The sequence below is a fragment of the Sardina pilchardus genome, chromosome 21 (assembly GCF_963854185.1).
Source record: "Sardina pilchardus chromosome 21, fSarPil1.1, whole genome shotgun sequence".
NCBI classification, from domain to species: domain Eukaryota; kingdom Metazoa; phylum Chordata; class Actinopteri; order Clupeiformes; family Clupeidae; genus Sardina; species Sardina pilchardus.
This window is the reverse complement of record NC_085014.1, coordinates 26,673,938-26,689,468: the sequence shown is the minus strand read 5'-3', so window position 1 is coordinate 26,689,468 and position 15,531 is coordinate 26,673,938. Positions and strand designations below refer to the sequence as shown.

The following is a 15,531-nucleotide window of genomic DNA, read 5'->3' as shown; positions in this document are numbered from 1 at the left end:
CTACACAGCCAGATTTTTCCAAAAGATCAACACATGATCCACAAAGCAAAGTAGCATAAAAGACCATTTATTTTGCATACAACTAATTTATTCTAAATAGAAATGCAATAGCTAGAAATATGTCTGTATATAGCTCACTGACACTTGAGCAGTAAAAATGATACATAGGTCTACTACTACTGCCATCAGTTTATAACTTTGTCAAGTATGCAGGAGTTAAGTTAAGTACTCTAACTTGAGAGCTGTATGTCACCTTCTTCTAAACTTTCTAACTTTTCAAATATATCATTCCACATCACAGAGTAGTCAGGAACAGCAGTAAACATACAATACAAATAATTTACCCACCATCTACACTGGCATTCATTATGCTTTGCAATCACTCAGCAACAATCACTTCTGTTTATTTTAGCTGCTTGCAAACAAGACACCCCCACAGCAGTGAGGAAAAGCTTGAATATGCATGGCAGCATGGCTCAAGATGTCAAAGCCTGAATATGCATCATGCCTCGAAATGTCAAAGCCTGAACATGCATGGGAGCATGGCTCGAGATATCAAAGTTAACGACAAGACTGCAATCCAGATGGACTCAGACGAATGAGATGAAAACATTCTGGGATACCATCTGTAATTCACTAGTGTTTTATCATGTATTCTGCCATGGAGATAATGTTTCTAGTTTGGCTTGTTTGTTTGTACACCTGCCAGTCAGTCTGTGTTTGTCTCTGTCAGTCAGCAGGGTTTCATGAAAACCGACAGATTGACAACCAGAGAGGTAGGACATAAAGCTGACAGGAGTGTGCACTCAGAGTACCCATCTAGTTTAAGCTACAAAACCACCACCATCATAATGCTGTAGCTTTAACACCTCAAGTGAACTGACCATCACTATACGGAGTGGAGAAGGCACCAGTCCCAAGTTCAGTTCAGTTACTCCACTGCAGCCGTGTATTCGTGGCTGCTACTACAAGTGCTAAATAAATATAGGGGTCATTGACTGTGCTCATTCCCACATATCTGGGTTCATGATAATTTGGGCTATATTTGTCTCCGTAGAGTGCAGGGTGTTAGTTCCCCCTCATCTCTCGCAGCTGAATAATTCAGAGTGAAGAGGCTGGAGGAGTGGCCAGCCGCACGGCTCCCTCCGCGGCCGGCTCGTTGATGACGCACACTACCATGGCAACAGGGACTGGTTCCCAGCAGCAGTGCACCCCTCACTTCCATCTTCCTCGCCTGGTATCCACGCTCATCTTCCCAAAGCTTTGTTCAGTAGGATATCTGAACCATGCTACATCTTAATTCACAGAGAGTGGTTTGAGAAGGAAGTAAATTATTGGATTGTAGTGACCGCACATGAAAGAATTTACTGTTTCTATTATTCCTTAGAGCTAGAATCCACTGTTGAATTGTAGCACACCAAATTATTTATGCAATCTGGGGATGCACAGAACTGGAACATTGTAGTGGTCTTTCACTTAGTGTTGTTAGAGGTAAACAGCTACAGGTTTCCGCTAATATCACACCAGGGATACTTTTAATGAACGTGTAACTGTGTTTTTCACATTTGACAGTTTTGAGATGCAGACAAATCTATTATTTTATTGTTTATTTTGAGATTTGGCAACACTGAATGAATAGTCAATCTGTTTGAATTGAATGCTGTGTCTGTTCATTCGGTTTAAGCTCACTTAGTTTAATGTTCCTCTTGAGAATTCAGCTCAATATTCAACCACTGTTTCTTGATAATAGACAAATTAATTCCCCATGGTAATTCGACACAAAACACATTAGTCCCCATCATGGATAATGTGTTTTGCATTAGAAGGGCTGTTACAGCTCCATCTGGTGGTTACTGTCCGTTGTGTTTTTGTTTCAGGAAGGTGTTTCTTTGTATCAAAAGTGTACATACCTACTATGTCATTATCAGCAATCACAAATGATTGAATGGATAACAGCCTTTAGTCTGGCTAATAAATACTAACATCAACAAATGCTCTGTGTACCTGAATATGATAGCCTACCAGAATACACCACATCAGAACAAATGATGGTGGTGTACCAAGCAGTTCATTACCACACGAACATGTAATGTGAAGTTCAGTCCTGCAGCCCTGACCTAAGCATCCAACAAGGAAAGTATTATAAAAAATTAAATAAAATAAAAAATTCAAAAAAAGCTAAAAGTTCAGTGCCAACCTGAGACGGAGAACCTGAATCAGAACCTTGATCATGATCATGAGTCTGGGATTACTGATACAGTATTCTTTTAAAAGCACAAGCAGCCCCCATACTACTGAGTAAACCTTGTTGCATGCGCCATACAAGCACAACTGGTAAACAAATCCTCTAGCATTCCTCTCTCAAATACATGCTGCGTGAAAAAAAATGACTCGTCTGTCCTCGTAATATTATGGTCCTTTTTTGGCCATCTTCTAAAAACAGAGATGGAACGGCTCTAAAAAGTAGTCTAAATTAAACATTTCCATGTGAATCTACCCCATCAGAGGAATGTTCCCAGTCAACTCTAGAGCACTCTCTCAATCTCGTGCCTAATCCTCAAAATAACCCACATCTCATCTGAGAGCTGGACTAGTAATCTGAAACTGTAAACCATATGCACGCAGACACATTCTGCCATATGCACGCAGACACACTCCGCCATAAAATGACAAAACAAAACACCGAGAAACCTATTTACTGGAAGCTGACGTCTGTGGAGTGTCAGCTACCATTCTAACTTAGACCCGGTTCCATTTCTTTGGTTCTATATATGGACAGTGGCTTCTAAGCATGTAACCAAGCAGTAAATATTAGATGAACCTGTTTCCCCTGCCAGCCAGGACACTGCCAGTCTATTAATAACCTCACAAACACAACCCAGGAGCTACACCTTAGTGAAGGCAACAGCCACTGCACAGATAGACCCAACCTGAAGTCAAGCCAATGGCCACGGAGAGGCTTGGTTTTAATGGCAGACGGCGACGAAGGAACAGACCTGCACAGAACACCACGGTATTCTTCTTGCATCCCGAGAGGAGCTGGAGGTTTCGGAGCAAACCGTTGGCCGTCAGCCTCACGTGGATGTTGGACAGCGAGAACTTGGTGGTGAAAAACATCTTGAGCGTGAAGGCAAATGCAAAAAGAAAAAATGGCAGATTCTTTGCATGCAAAACAAAAACGCACGCAACCGAGAGCAGCGCTGTAGCAGGCCAACCACAGGTGGGAGTTCAGTGCATCATAATCCCCCAATCAGCAGGTCCCCTCGCTTTAGTCAATCACCTCGCTTCAATCTCTTCAGTCAATAACAGTGGCTGCACTGCAATAAAAAAAGAGTCAGGAAAAGAAGATAATATATGGTCCTCCTCAGCTGAAGGAATAGTAGCGTTCTCTCCACCACAGAGACGGCAGTAATGGCTCCCCTCCGAGAGGCGCAAAAACACACTCCCCACCTCACTTGCCCCCAAGTCAGCTCAGCAGCGCAGAGGTCAGGGGGGAGGGGGGGCCAGGGCCAGGGGCTCCAAGAGCAGGAGGAGGAGGAGGAGGAGGAGGAAGAGGAGGAGGAGGAGGAGGAGGAGGAGGAAGAGAGAGAGTTGGGCAGGAGCTTTCCCCCCGTCTGACAGATGTGCTAATGGCCGAGAGCTTAATCCCGTGTCTGAGGCGGTGCTTTTATCCCTCTGGCTCCCCACACAGAGTAGAGCTGCAGCAGCATCCCACCACCACCACCACTACGGCCCCTCGTGCAGCGCGCAGTACTGCTGGAGCAGAGCAGAGCAGAGCGGAGCAGAGCAGAGCAGAGCAGGGGATGCTGCTGGAGCAAATGGAGGGAGAGGGAGGGCGCAGTGGGAGGAGTGGGAGGAGCGGGAGAGTGGATTGTGTTGTGACAATCTCTCACTCACACACTCTCCCTCTCTCTCTCTCTCACTTACACTCTCTCACAAACCCGCCCTCCCTCCCTTCCTCCCTCCCTCCTTCTCACACACTTGTTCTCCCTCACTCAGATTTATTCAGAGTGGAGAGGAAAGATGGTGTGAGGCGGTGCGTGGCTGGTGGCAAGCTTGATGATGATTTGCTCTGAAACAGCCCGTGTGCTGTAGCGGCAAACACAGATCCACACCATAAGAACTAACACATCCCCCTGCCTGACGTGGATCGCTTTAGAAGGGCATTTTACATTTTGACTATGAAGGGAAATATGACTGACTTGTTTTTTTTCTAAATGCTTTGATATCAGAGTCCAAAAATGAAATATAATATTAAATGGACATACTACAAACATTATAGAGTGAGTGGACCAAAATATCCAGGCCTGCTATAGATCGTTGAATAATTCAATACTGTGAGCATTTCTAGATACCCGCATAATGTAGCTGGAGACAAACATTTGATCAACCCACAGCACTGTACATCTCTACAATGCCGGCCAAAGGAACTCCAGCAATGATCTACTTTCAGACGGTCTGTAAGTGCAAGCGGTCACTTAAACCGCTGACCACAACATGAGCACGAGGAGCCGTTCACTCGGCTGCATGAGCGATCGTTTGCGGTCAGCCAAGCTGCTTCCCAAATCGTCCTGCACCCCCACAGGCAACCACCACCTTCAACGCGCCTCGCACTCCCACTGCTAGCCACGGCCGGCCGCCGGACAAAGTGCCCCCCTCCTGGGGCTCAAAATGATGTTTGTGGTGCAATTATGTTTACAGGGAGCACATGTGGAAAGAACGCTGACGGTGAGGAGAGAAGAGGCGGACGGCGTTTTGGGCGCGTGTCCAAGTCTTATTCTGAAGAACCAACAAGGATGTAAATACACATTACATCCAGAAGATAAAATGCATAGCTTGAACATTTTTACCCTGACGATAAAAAAAAGCCTCATATGGAGATTTCACCATTATGGAATGGGTTTCTCATCTTATGTACTGTATACTGAACTTCGACATTTTTTTTCGTAATTAAACCTTCAAAAAAAAGTATTCTGATATCAAATGCCTGAAGAATCTGGTTGATTCTGGTTGCAACGGCCTAAATGTCAGCACAGTTAATCATTATTACAAAACAAACTGCATCAATCTGTAGAAGGCGAGTGGAGGGTGGGGGGGCTATGCTCGATGGAAAAGACAAACAAACTAACAGATGGCTCGTCAGTAGCACTCTGCAGGATCAAATGGAAATTCATCACCTACAAAAGCAAGCTTTCCAATTACAGTTAAGGAGGAGTTGTATTTTCAGACAAAACAGTGCAATGGTTTTAGTTTGATGATAATGATGGAGGCTCTGACAAAATAAAACTGAATTACTGTCTGCACATTTCCATTTTATAGTTTCAGTTTGTGTATCCACTTTTTTGTTGTAGCACTCACCCTCTTTAGTCAAAGAAACAAACAGGATGCAAAGAATAAAAATAAATCTTTTTAAACTATAACCTTTCTAGGAGCATGTTCGCAGCTTGTGATTGCCTTTAAAATGGAAATAGATCTGGCTGTGGCTGTGGCCAGCTCCTGGACTACAGAATTGGCATCTCTGAGAGAGCACATGGTGCAAACGGCCAGCCACATGTCACTGTGGAGAGCCAGCAGTCACTCAGACACAGAGCACGAGCTGACGCAAACATAGACGGACATTCTGGATTTATGGGTCTGGATCATATCAGCTACATCAATGAATAACCATCCACAATACCCAGGAAAATATTTGGAACACTAACTAAACAACCCTTGCAAAACTTCCACCATACCTGGTTGAACGGTGTTGGGCCGGGCTAGCCGCGTCGGAGGGATCTTTTTGGAGGTGCTGGAGACGGGCTTGATGGCTGGTGGATTGGAGGAGGCTGCGCTCCTGTACACTGCTGTCAGGGAGGAGGGCAGAGGCTGTCAGACACGCTCATCTCAACACAGACTCCCACGGAGCTGCTCCGACACATACTCGTTAGGAGTCACATAAAGACAGCACAGTGCACAGTGCATACTGTAGTACTAGAGGCCTCACTCGAACACACCATGTACATGGTGCTTAAAATAGAGATTCAGGCAAGTGGCAGGAAGCAGGGGACTAGATGTGTACAAGCAAAGAACAAAGGACAAGAAACAAAAGCTGCATTCACACTATCGTGTGTGTGAGTGTGTGTGTGTGTGTGTGTGTGTGTGTGTGTGTGTGTGTGTGTGTGTGTGTTTTACCATCATGTGTTTGTTTGTGTGTGATACCATTGTTTATTTGTGTATGTGTATGTGTATGTGTATGTGTATGTGTATGCGTATGCGTATGCGTATGCGGAAAGGAGGTAGCCATGCCTGTTCTTGTGGTGTTCTTAGCTGGTGTCTGAAGTTTGGGTCGGAGTGCTGAGGCTTTGGATGAGGCAGCCCTTCCACCACTGTTACACTGGGATTCCCCATAGCCTGCACAGTGGGACACAAACATGGACACAAAAGCATTGCATTATTTAAAAAGCCTTTCATCTGCACCAGGCGATATTCTGGAAGACTGTTGTTGATGCCTTGCGCTTCAGTGCAGATTTGGCCTGTCTGGAGGGGCGACCAGACATCATATCTGTGCCCACATGAATGAAGATCATTTAAAATTGAAAGGCTCTCTCCATGGGAACAAACACGGCCTTTCTTCCCTGGCGCCTTTCATGCTGTTGCCATGCTACCAAGACAATAACGCAATACACTGAAACACACCATTGGACTGCTGAGCCATTGAAGAATAAAATGGGCTTACAATTCAAAACATGCAATACAGAGGGCTAAGGTTATAATTAAACCTGATTGACACGGAAGGTGATTGTAGGCAGAGCACACAGAGACACACAAATAGCTCCCTCACTTACTTCCCCATTGCTGTGATTTAGGCTTTGCATGGAAGGCGGCTAACAAAGGGATGATACAGAAGCGATAGGATCCAATGAGGAGGCAAGTCAACAGCGTGAGATCACAGTGCGGCGTCCCGCCGATGCGCAGGTCCAGGGTGGTGTTGGAGGAGATGGCAGGCATGGCCAACTCCGTCAGGACCGAGGTGGAGGTGGAGGTGGAGGTGCAGCTCCAGAGGCTCCTGTATGCAGCCATGGCGTCTGAGTGGCGGCTCTCCAAATGACCATGAGGGGGGTACAGGAGAGCGGCGAGCGTGCTTTCTCTTTGTTATGGGTCCATTCACATGTTGCAGTCATTCAGCGGCTCCTTGCCTGTGAGTGGAGTGAAGTGGGGTGGAACTAACCCTGCCTCCCAGACATCTGTGCATAGGGGAGCCCTGGTCCAGAGACAAGCATGCTCCTCAGCCAATGGGAAGGCAGAGGTGATGAGAGATGCTCAAAGAAAAGGATTCTTTGTCCAATGGGGGGGTGTGGGGGTTCCCACTCATTCTACAGTAGAATGCCAGACTCGCAGAAATGATAATTCACTCTGACCTGGTGCTCTGCAGACCATGCCAAAATCACCCTCAATGCCATTATGACTGATATAAATCCCTTGCCATCAAGCTTTAGTAAATCCACCTCAAAACCTAAATGCATTATTCATTACATTTCTACTCCTCATTACTAATTATGCCTAAAAAAAAAAGCAGTGGCATTTTCAAATATCACTTAACAGAATAACCTTAACATGCTTTCTAGTATTTTGGAAATGTCAGCAGCAGTGGTTTTAACTCCCCAGATTAAATGGGTCACATTGGGAGGAGAAGGACTAAACTGGACGGTATTAAATGTAGGTCAGAATATAGCATCAGTAACCAAAGGTAGGTTCAAAACACAGCATTTTCCCATATTTTCTTCATAATAGCATAGAGAGATCAAATGCATTTTTAAATCTAATTTCAACAATAGCATTTTCCTTCTATTTAAATTTCCTCAAGATTCCATCCCAAACTGACAAACAATAGACAATGTAAGCTAGTTTTTACGCAATTACTATTTACGCAATTTACCATTTAGCCGATTCTCTTATCCAGAGCAACTTGCAGGGTACCAATTACAGGGACTGTTCCACTAGAAGAACTGGGGTTTAGGCGTTTTGCTCAGGGGGTAATAGTGGCAACCTCTGGAACTGAACCTGTGACTTTCTGGCATTGCACTTGGAAGTCCAGAAACCCAATCCCAATTCACAGTCTAGACTGCCAACACACACACACACACACACACACACAGGTCCACAGGGAGTAATGATTATGGAGTAGCTATGAGTCAGTGTTTATGTGCACATGGAGAGGAAAACACCACCCCGTTCTCAAACAAGAATACAAAAGAACTGGAAAGATACACACGTGTGAGCCTGAGCACCCACACACAAACACTCACATACACCCTTTTTCAAAGCAACAACCATGCAATAATAAGTAATGCCTCAGTATAACAAGAGGATACCCCAGTGGAACCAGCTGAATGTGTTTGTGTGCATGCGTCTGTGTATAAAAACAAACAGAGACACACTTGAATGTTTAAATAAAGGATCTGAAGCAGTTTAGCTGCAACAGCGGGAGTGTCTGACCTTGTGAGTTGTGGCCACTGGACTGAGAGGGTCCACTGATGTTCCTGATGGCTCCTTGGGGCTGTGTAGGTATTCTGGAGGGGGCCACTGGGGGAAGGGCTCTCTTGGGGCTGCTCTTCACCCCACTGACTGCATCCAGAGGCCGTGATGACCCTGACCCAGTGGACACGTTGTTCAGAACATTTTTGGACTGACCTATGAAAAGAACAGACACCATACCCAGCACTATTACAGCAGTCAATCATTTATTGTTGCCTGATGAAATACAGCATTTCCAATACTTATAGAGCTTTTTATTGTAATGATGGCTAGGGGCCAGTCTCAATGCCACAGCAGTGAGTTGAGTTGATATGTTGTATGAAGGTGCCTCCACACTCCTGAATAGCCCTTTATCACCGTGTCCTGTAAACATCCTCCATGTTCTACACGGCTGGAACCTTCTTGACCCTCCCTTTCCTCGGTCTGCTTTTTCAATCACATCCTTTGATGTGGCCTCAGAGGAGCCGGCCTTCTCCCTACAACACCTGCTTCCTCTCTGACGCTCCACAGAGCCTCCATCTATAAATGGCCAATGATGATGTAGGGCGCTGGTTGCATGTGCAATTGACTACTTAACAGGTTCAGCACCAGCAAACAGTGATATAAGAAATAATCTTGTCCTGTAACCCCATGTATGTCCTACTCTATGATTTCCCTCCCATGGCGAAAAGAGGTACTGCATGTAATGTTTCAAAATGCACACATAACGATGAATCAAAACTGCTCTAGGTTTCTTAAAACTCAGATAAGCCAGAAGAGTTCACCAAATAAATGTTATAAATATTTTCATAAATTACATATTTATTTCCTACATTTTGATATCTTTACAGGAACAAATCACAACAAATCATGTCAAAAGTGCATTGTACACAAAACGACAAATACGTGAATACACTCAAATGAAAGAAACAAGTTGAGTTGAACCAAAATCACCCGTAAGCAATTATAATACTGAGGGATGGATCTTGTGTGTGGCAGACTTACCTGGAGCCTGGCTGTCCTTGTTGGGACTGAACCCGCGGTTACTGCCCAGCCTCAGCCTGGCCATAGTGGGCGTCTGCCGTGGGCCGCTTCCCCCGGCGGCCGGGGAGCCTGGGGCACCTCGCTCGCGGCAGGGAGACGACTGCACTCCAAACCGGCCCTTCCTCTCCTCCAAGCCAGCTCCTGGTCCTGCTCCGGGTCCCACTGCTGGTCCGGTCACTGACCCCGCTGGCTTGGTGCTCGCCGTCTGCAAGAGGAGCTGACCATCACTGACACAATCCCCAGTGTGAACCCCAAACTCCCTGGTCCCGAGCTGCACCATAGTGCTGGCTGAAACAGCGGTGCAGTGGGAGTGCGGAGTGCAGAGCCAGGTTGCTATTGTATCTACACTCCCTGGGGAGTCCAGCAGGCCTGGCCAAGGTCTCTTGCCCTGCCTTTCTTCTTTTCTGTCGTCTACAAACATGTGATGCACATGGAGTGGGTTTGCCAGAGACGTGTACACATGCACAAGGCCAGCCGTTGAAGAGACTCTGCTCTCAAAGAAATACCGGTGCTTTTACAAAAAAAATCATTTGGTTTCATAAAATGATATTAATGTTAAAACAATGCTTCTGTTGTACTGTATACGTGAAAGTATATGCATTTTGAAGCTTTATGAAACGCATTGCAAACATATTACAAGACAGAACAACTAGTTGATTGACAAAATAAATAAGAACAATAAATATAATCTGAAACAACAGAACTACAGAAAAATGGGCAGTATGTATGTCCCAATATAGAACACAATGAGACCCTATGGAGAAAAAACATAATCTACTCCCATTAAAACGTCTAAATGCAGTAATCAAACAAATGTATATCAACTTACTTTTGGGCTTATCTTTGTCCGCTCCAACCGGGACTCTGGGCCTTTTTTGCTGAGTGCATCCTCTTGAGGAAATGTGGAGCCATTCTGATGGCCCTGTATGGACTTCAACTGCTGTCTCTGAGGAACAGCCTTGGACTGAGTGACAGCTTTGTAGACCTTAGCTATGAAATTGGGAGGGGCCGTTTTCCCCCTCTGGTGCTGAGTGTCGGCCTTTGTTTTGGGCACAGAGGAACTGTCAGACCACAGACGCGGCCGAGGCCTGGGGAACATAAGCTTTTTGTGACTTGCAGGGGGCTTCTCTTGTTTGTCTGAAGGTGGCGCCTCTACCCTACTAAAAGCAATCCTTTTAGGTGTAGCAGAGGGACTGGACACAGCGGCCGATGTAGGGGAGGGTTTATTCCGTGTCGGGTGAGCCGGTTTCTGAACCTGGACCTCCTTACGCTTAGACGAAGGAAATGGAGAAGCTTGCACAACTGGAGGATTTGATGACTTTTGTGTGCTTGCCTGCCTTGAGAAGATCTTTGACTTCACAGAACTAAAATCGGGCTTGGTGAACTTTTTGACCTTGGGTGCTACTGTAGCCTCTGTCACTGTGGGGCCGGGCCCAGGCTGTTCTTTTATGCAGTCAGCTTTTGAGCTTCCCTGGTCTCCTGGTTCTTTTGTGAAAGGTGACTCGTTGAGGGTTGGTAGGCAGAATGTCTTGTTGCTTAGGGACTGCACTGGTGTGGATGTCTGCACATTGCTGGGGTCACGCTCCTCACAGGCAGGTACCACAAAAGTGCTGTCTCCTGCCGTCAGCAGCTGACCGGATCCCTGAGTATTACTGTGCCGCAGCTTCAGAGCAGAGTGACCAGTTCTATAGGACCCTGGGCTGACATAATCAAACTTTGAAGTGGGCACAGCTAGTGGACTTCCTCTGGCCTTTGCTGCCACACTTAGAGCAGGTAGCCCTGTACATTCATCCAGGAAATAGGTTTGATTATGCGGGTTAAAGGGGACATCTCCCAGGTGCAGGTGCTTCCTTTGCTCTTTTGGGGTGCCCCCCAGATCCTGGAGAGAGGGCATACCCAGGTCAGAGGGCGTCGCTGGGGATCCTGCCGACTCCGCCAGATAGGAGATGCTGAGGGCCTGGTCCGAGTCCTGCAGGCAGAAGCTGTTGCTGCGCAGGACCCTGTCCATGGAGCCATCGCTGAAGCTGCGGCAGGGGGGCTCAGAGGAACTCTCCGAGACGCTTTGCCCGGCAGAGGACAGGGATGGGCTTGAGGCCCTGCTACTCCCATCAGCACTGCCATCTCCACTGCATCTTGAGTTATCATTGTGCGCATCATTGTGGAGGTCTGTGATAATCAACCCTATGGGGCTTGGAGAGCTCTTTAAAAAGGAGCATGAGGGATCACCCTCCACTGAATTGCCATCACTCAGACACTCAAACATCTCAATGTCAGGTGGACTCTCCACACTTCTGTTGCTAAGGCTGCTGATGCTCCTGGCAGAGACTGGACTTGGCAAGTCATTGCCATTCTGTTCGTCAGCCAATGAGAAACATGTGCTATTGTATGGAACATGCACCATTTTGGTGTTTGAACAGATTTCCACCACAGAATCCATCTTGCCGCTTCGGTTTCCCCTGTTTATATAAGCTCTATAATAAGACAATTTTTTTTTTCTGCAAAATATGAACAACTTGGTCCAGTTAATTAATGATCATCACCTCTTTCAAACAAGTTGTTTATACACCTTCAAAGAGAAAAACACACAAGAAGAAAACACATTAGTGATTATCAAAAGATTTTCTATGAAAGAAAATATCAAACAAATACAAATTCCAGTTAATCCAGAGAAAACATAATGCAATAACACCAAGTTGTAAAATGATGCCTTTTTGCACTTTTTATGGTTAAAAATCACACTTTAAAACACTAAGACAGTTTGTAGAATGAAATTAAACACGCAACAGTTAATGGTCTCATTTACTCAATTGCGGTCATAGGTTCACCATGATCTCCTGTTGAATTGTTAATGCGCTTAGGTAAGGCTTCATTAAAAATGGAGAGGTTGAAGGGAACATAACAGAGCACAACACAGAATTAAAAACACCAAGAAGCAGTACAGCACACATACTGTCCTGTTGTCCAACTGAATGAAATTACATTCCATACTCCCGCCACTGATTAGGCATGGTTTGGCAAGACGAGATAAAAAAAAAAATGTGATCATTCTTTAAAAAGCAAAGAAAAGCAGCAGGCATAATGAGTAGCCTATATCCAAAAATCATTGAATCTGCTGGCAAAATGACTGCATTCCTAATTCTACTATTGTCCAAGTCCATTGAGAGGAGGGAACTAAAGGTTGAAATGTACATAGTGTGGTCTGGACACATGACCAGTCAGGGTCATAGCCAGAGGCCAAGCTGGGAAAGCCAATGAACACACTCTAACACTTTGTACAAAGCTCCCATGTGCTTAGCCAAACAACCCATTGTACTTCACTCTGCTGGCTTAGTTATATGACTAGTACAGGTCTGGCAACGTCAACCAGGCCTCAGGGCAACTGTGTTATTATAACAAAGTCTCAAAAGATATATCTGTAGCCAACCTTAAAATGTTTTAAAAAAAATACTGATTAGTTTAGCAATTTCCATCCAATGATCATACATTACAGAGAAATTGAAAAGCAGCATTTATTGTTTTGACAGTTATAATTACGCTATCATCTTACACCACAATACATTATGCATGAGATTGTGGACATGAGAAGGGGGCCCAACACCAAAGCCAAGTCTATTATATGCGAACAGCCTATAACCTTGACTGACTCCTTTACATTTCTTGGCTCACATATCAACCATAATTTGAAATGGGACATCCACCCACCTTATCAAAAAGGCATATCAGAGACTTCATTTCCAAAGACAACTGAAAAAGCTTCACGTCAACAAAACCCTTTTAGTTCTTCTACAAAGTAATCATTGAAAGCATCATTTGATCTTCAATCACCATCTGATATGGAAGCTCTGACAGCCGCACCAGGAGGAAATTAGAGAGAGTTGTCACCAAAGCCTCCAACATCACTGGTTGTGACCTTCCATCAGTCCACTCTCTGTATGCTGAACGCAGTTTGAATCGAGCAACCAAGATCATCAGGGACGCCTCACATCCGACCTATGATCCTCTTCCAACTTCTGCCCTCAGGAAGACGCAAAAGATCTCTGAAGACGGGAGAGACGCACTTCAACAGCTTCTACCCTTCAGCAATTAGACTAGATACTCCTAGATACTAGCAACTCCACTTAAATATTATTATCATTATTATTTTACCCTCTCCCGCTATTAATCCACCCCGACCCCCACCGGACTGAGCTACAAAACAACTACACCCACATTATTGTGTGGCAATTAAAGTTTCTATTCTATTCTATTTTGACTCACAGTAGGAACCGGGGTGGGAATCACATGGGTAAACCATGACATGATACCATTATGATGCACTGCCCACAAAAATGATCCCATGACAATACGGCAAATTTTTGATACTTGATATAACAAGACAATCATCTATGATGAATCACTTAGGCCTACTGAAACTGGAAAAATATCCCAACAACAAAACAAAACATGCATTTATTCACCCTATTGTGGTGCCTGACACTAGGTCAATGCTACATGGGGGGGCGGAAATATAGTGGAAATGATGACGTCAGGTTCACTTTAGGCAAAACAAGCACTGCTCAAGGACTAGGATAGAACAGTGAACACTGCCTTTCAGATCAATGGCCTACAGTCCCTCTGAATACTACTAAAGTCCAGTGGTCATTAGGTATCAAAGTCCATATTGACACTGTGACAACTATGACTAGATTGGCGAGACTTGAGACTAGACCAAGTCTAAATCCCACTGCAGGCTCTGCAGACTGATAGGGAGTGGACAAACATATGAGCAATTGAAACAGAGTTGTTCAGCTGACTTAAGTCCCCACTGTCTAATCTCATGGATGTGACTAAGCATCATGAGAACCAATGGACATGCATGAGCTTGCTCAGAACAGCAAGACATATTCTCTTGGGTGTGTCGGGCAGTCAACAAATAAATCTGTCACACCATGTGAATATGTCCTGCTCCATATCGGGAAGGCTCGCATATGGGTACGCTCCAATTTCAGTTCAACATGTGAATGTACTGGTCTTGAAGTTCTGAATGGACAGTAGTAACATCATCAGCTCAGTAAACCAATAGACTGGAGTGATAGATCTATAAGGTGCAATCCCCGATTCTCAAGAATGTGATGAATGTAATGTGATTGTCTATAACTTAAAATATCAGCAGCCCAGTGTTACTTTGAATCAAACTTTGTTCAAAGAGAAAAATGCAAGAATGCAATTTTGTGACCGCAGTATCAGTAATCTTACAAGGGGCACTATGAAATAACTAACTTTAAAGCCAAATACTTTTGAAATATTCAAACATTTACACAAAAACGTATCAGCAAACCTCTTTCCCAAAGGAATGTGCCATTTTTTGTTTCCCTAACCAATGAATCTATCCTTTAAAACATTTTAGACAGCAGGAAGATGGAGCCTCAGGTATGACAGTTTGTGTATGAGTGGATACGGCTCTCTCCCCTTGTATGTCTAACTAGACCTCTATGAAAAAGCATAGAACACAGGTAAACATCTCAAATCTCAGAACACAACAAGTTTTACATGAGGCTGTGGCTTTTTATAGCAGTATCGCTGTTAGGGACAAAATACAAACAAATACCAATACAAAGCTAAGTCTTGAATTTAATGTGTGTGCATAATCTGATTTCTTGCCATTTTAGAGACCATTAATGGTAAGCCTGTTCAAAATTGTTTTGAAATGGTCATTTGCAAGTATGACTCAGATTTCACGCTTTTGACTAAAATGTCATCCTTTTCTGTTTTTCACTAAGTCACTTAGTCTGCCTCTCTAGTTTGGAAGATTCAGAAATGCCTCACACAGATGTACATTTGTCTAAGGCATGTATTGTGGACTCATCTAGAAAGGCTCAGTAACAATCCATTTCACAGTCCTGACAGAATGAAAGGTTTCCTTGGGAACAGACTGTGCTTAGTCAGGCTCAGGCCAGTGCTGAGAACGAAGTAAAGAAACAAGAGCTCGCCTGTTCAGCAGTATTCAACAACACT

General features: G+C 44.7%; 1 protein-coding gene across 4 annotated transcripts in view; it reads right to left on the bottom strand.

The window, feature by feature from the left end:
* The window catches only part of mtus1a (microtubule associated tumor suppressor 1a), a 34,469-nt gene that overhangs the window by 14,853 nt on the left and 4,085 nt on the right, over positions 1 to 15,531 (bottom strand). For 2 of the 4 annotated variants that reach the window (XM_062524746.1, XM_062524747.1), the window contains exons 2-6: positions 10,367 to 12,103; positions 9,499 to 9,742; positions 8,476 to 8,670; positions 6,286 to 6,390; positions 5,733 to 5,843 (exon numbers count right to left, since the gene is read on the bottom strand). In XM_062524746.1, coding sequence (XP_062380730.1) covers positions 5,733 to 5,843; positions 6,286 to 6,390; positions 8,476 to 8,670; positions 9,499 to 9,742; positions 10,367 to 11,974 — 2,263 coding nt within the window. In that variant the 5' untranslated portion in view covers positions 11,975 to 12,103. Of the gene's footprint in view, positions 1 to 2,996; positions 3,564 to 5,732; positions 5,844 to 6,285; positions 6,391 to 8,475; positions 8,671 to 9,498; positions 9,743 to 10,366; positions 12,104 to 15,531 lie in introns of those variants that run through there. The other 2 variants (XM_062524748.1, XM_062524749.1) reach the window with 2 other exon arrangements.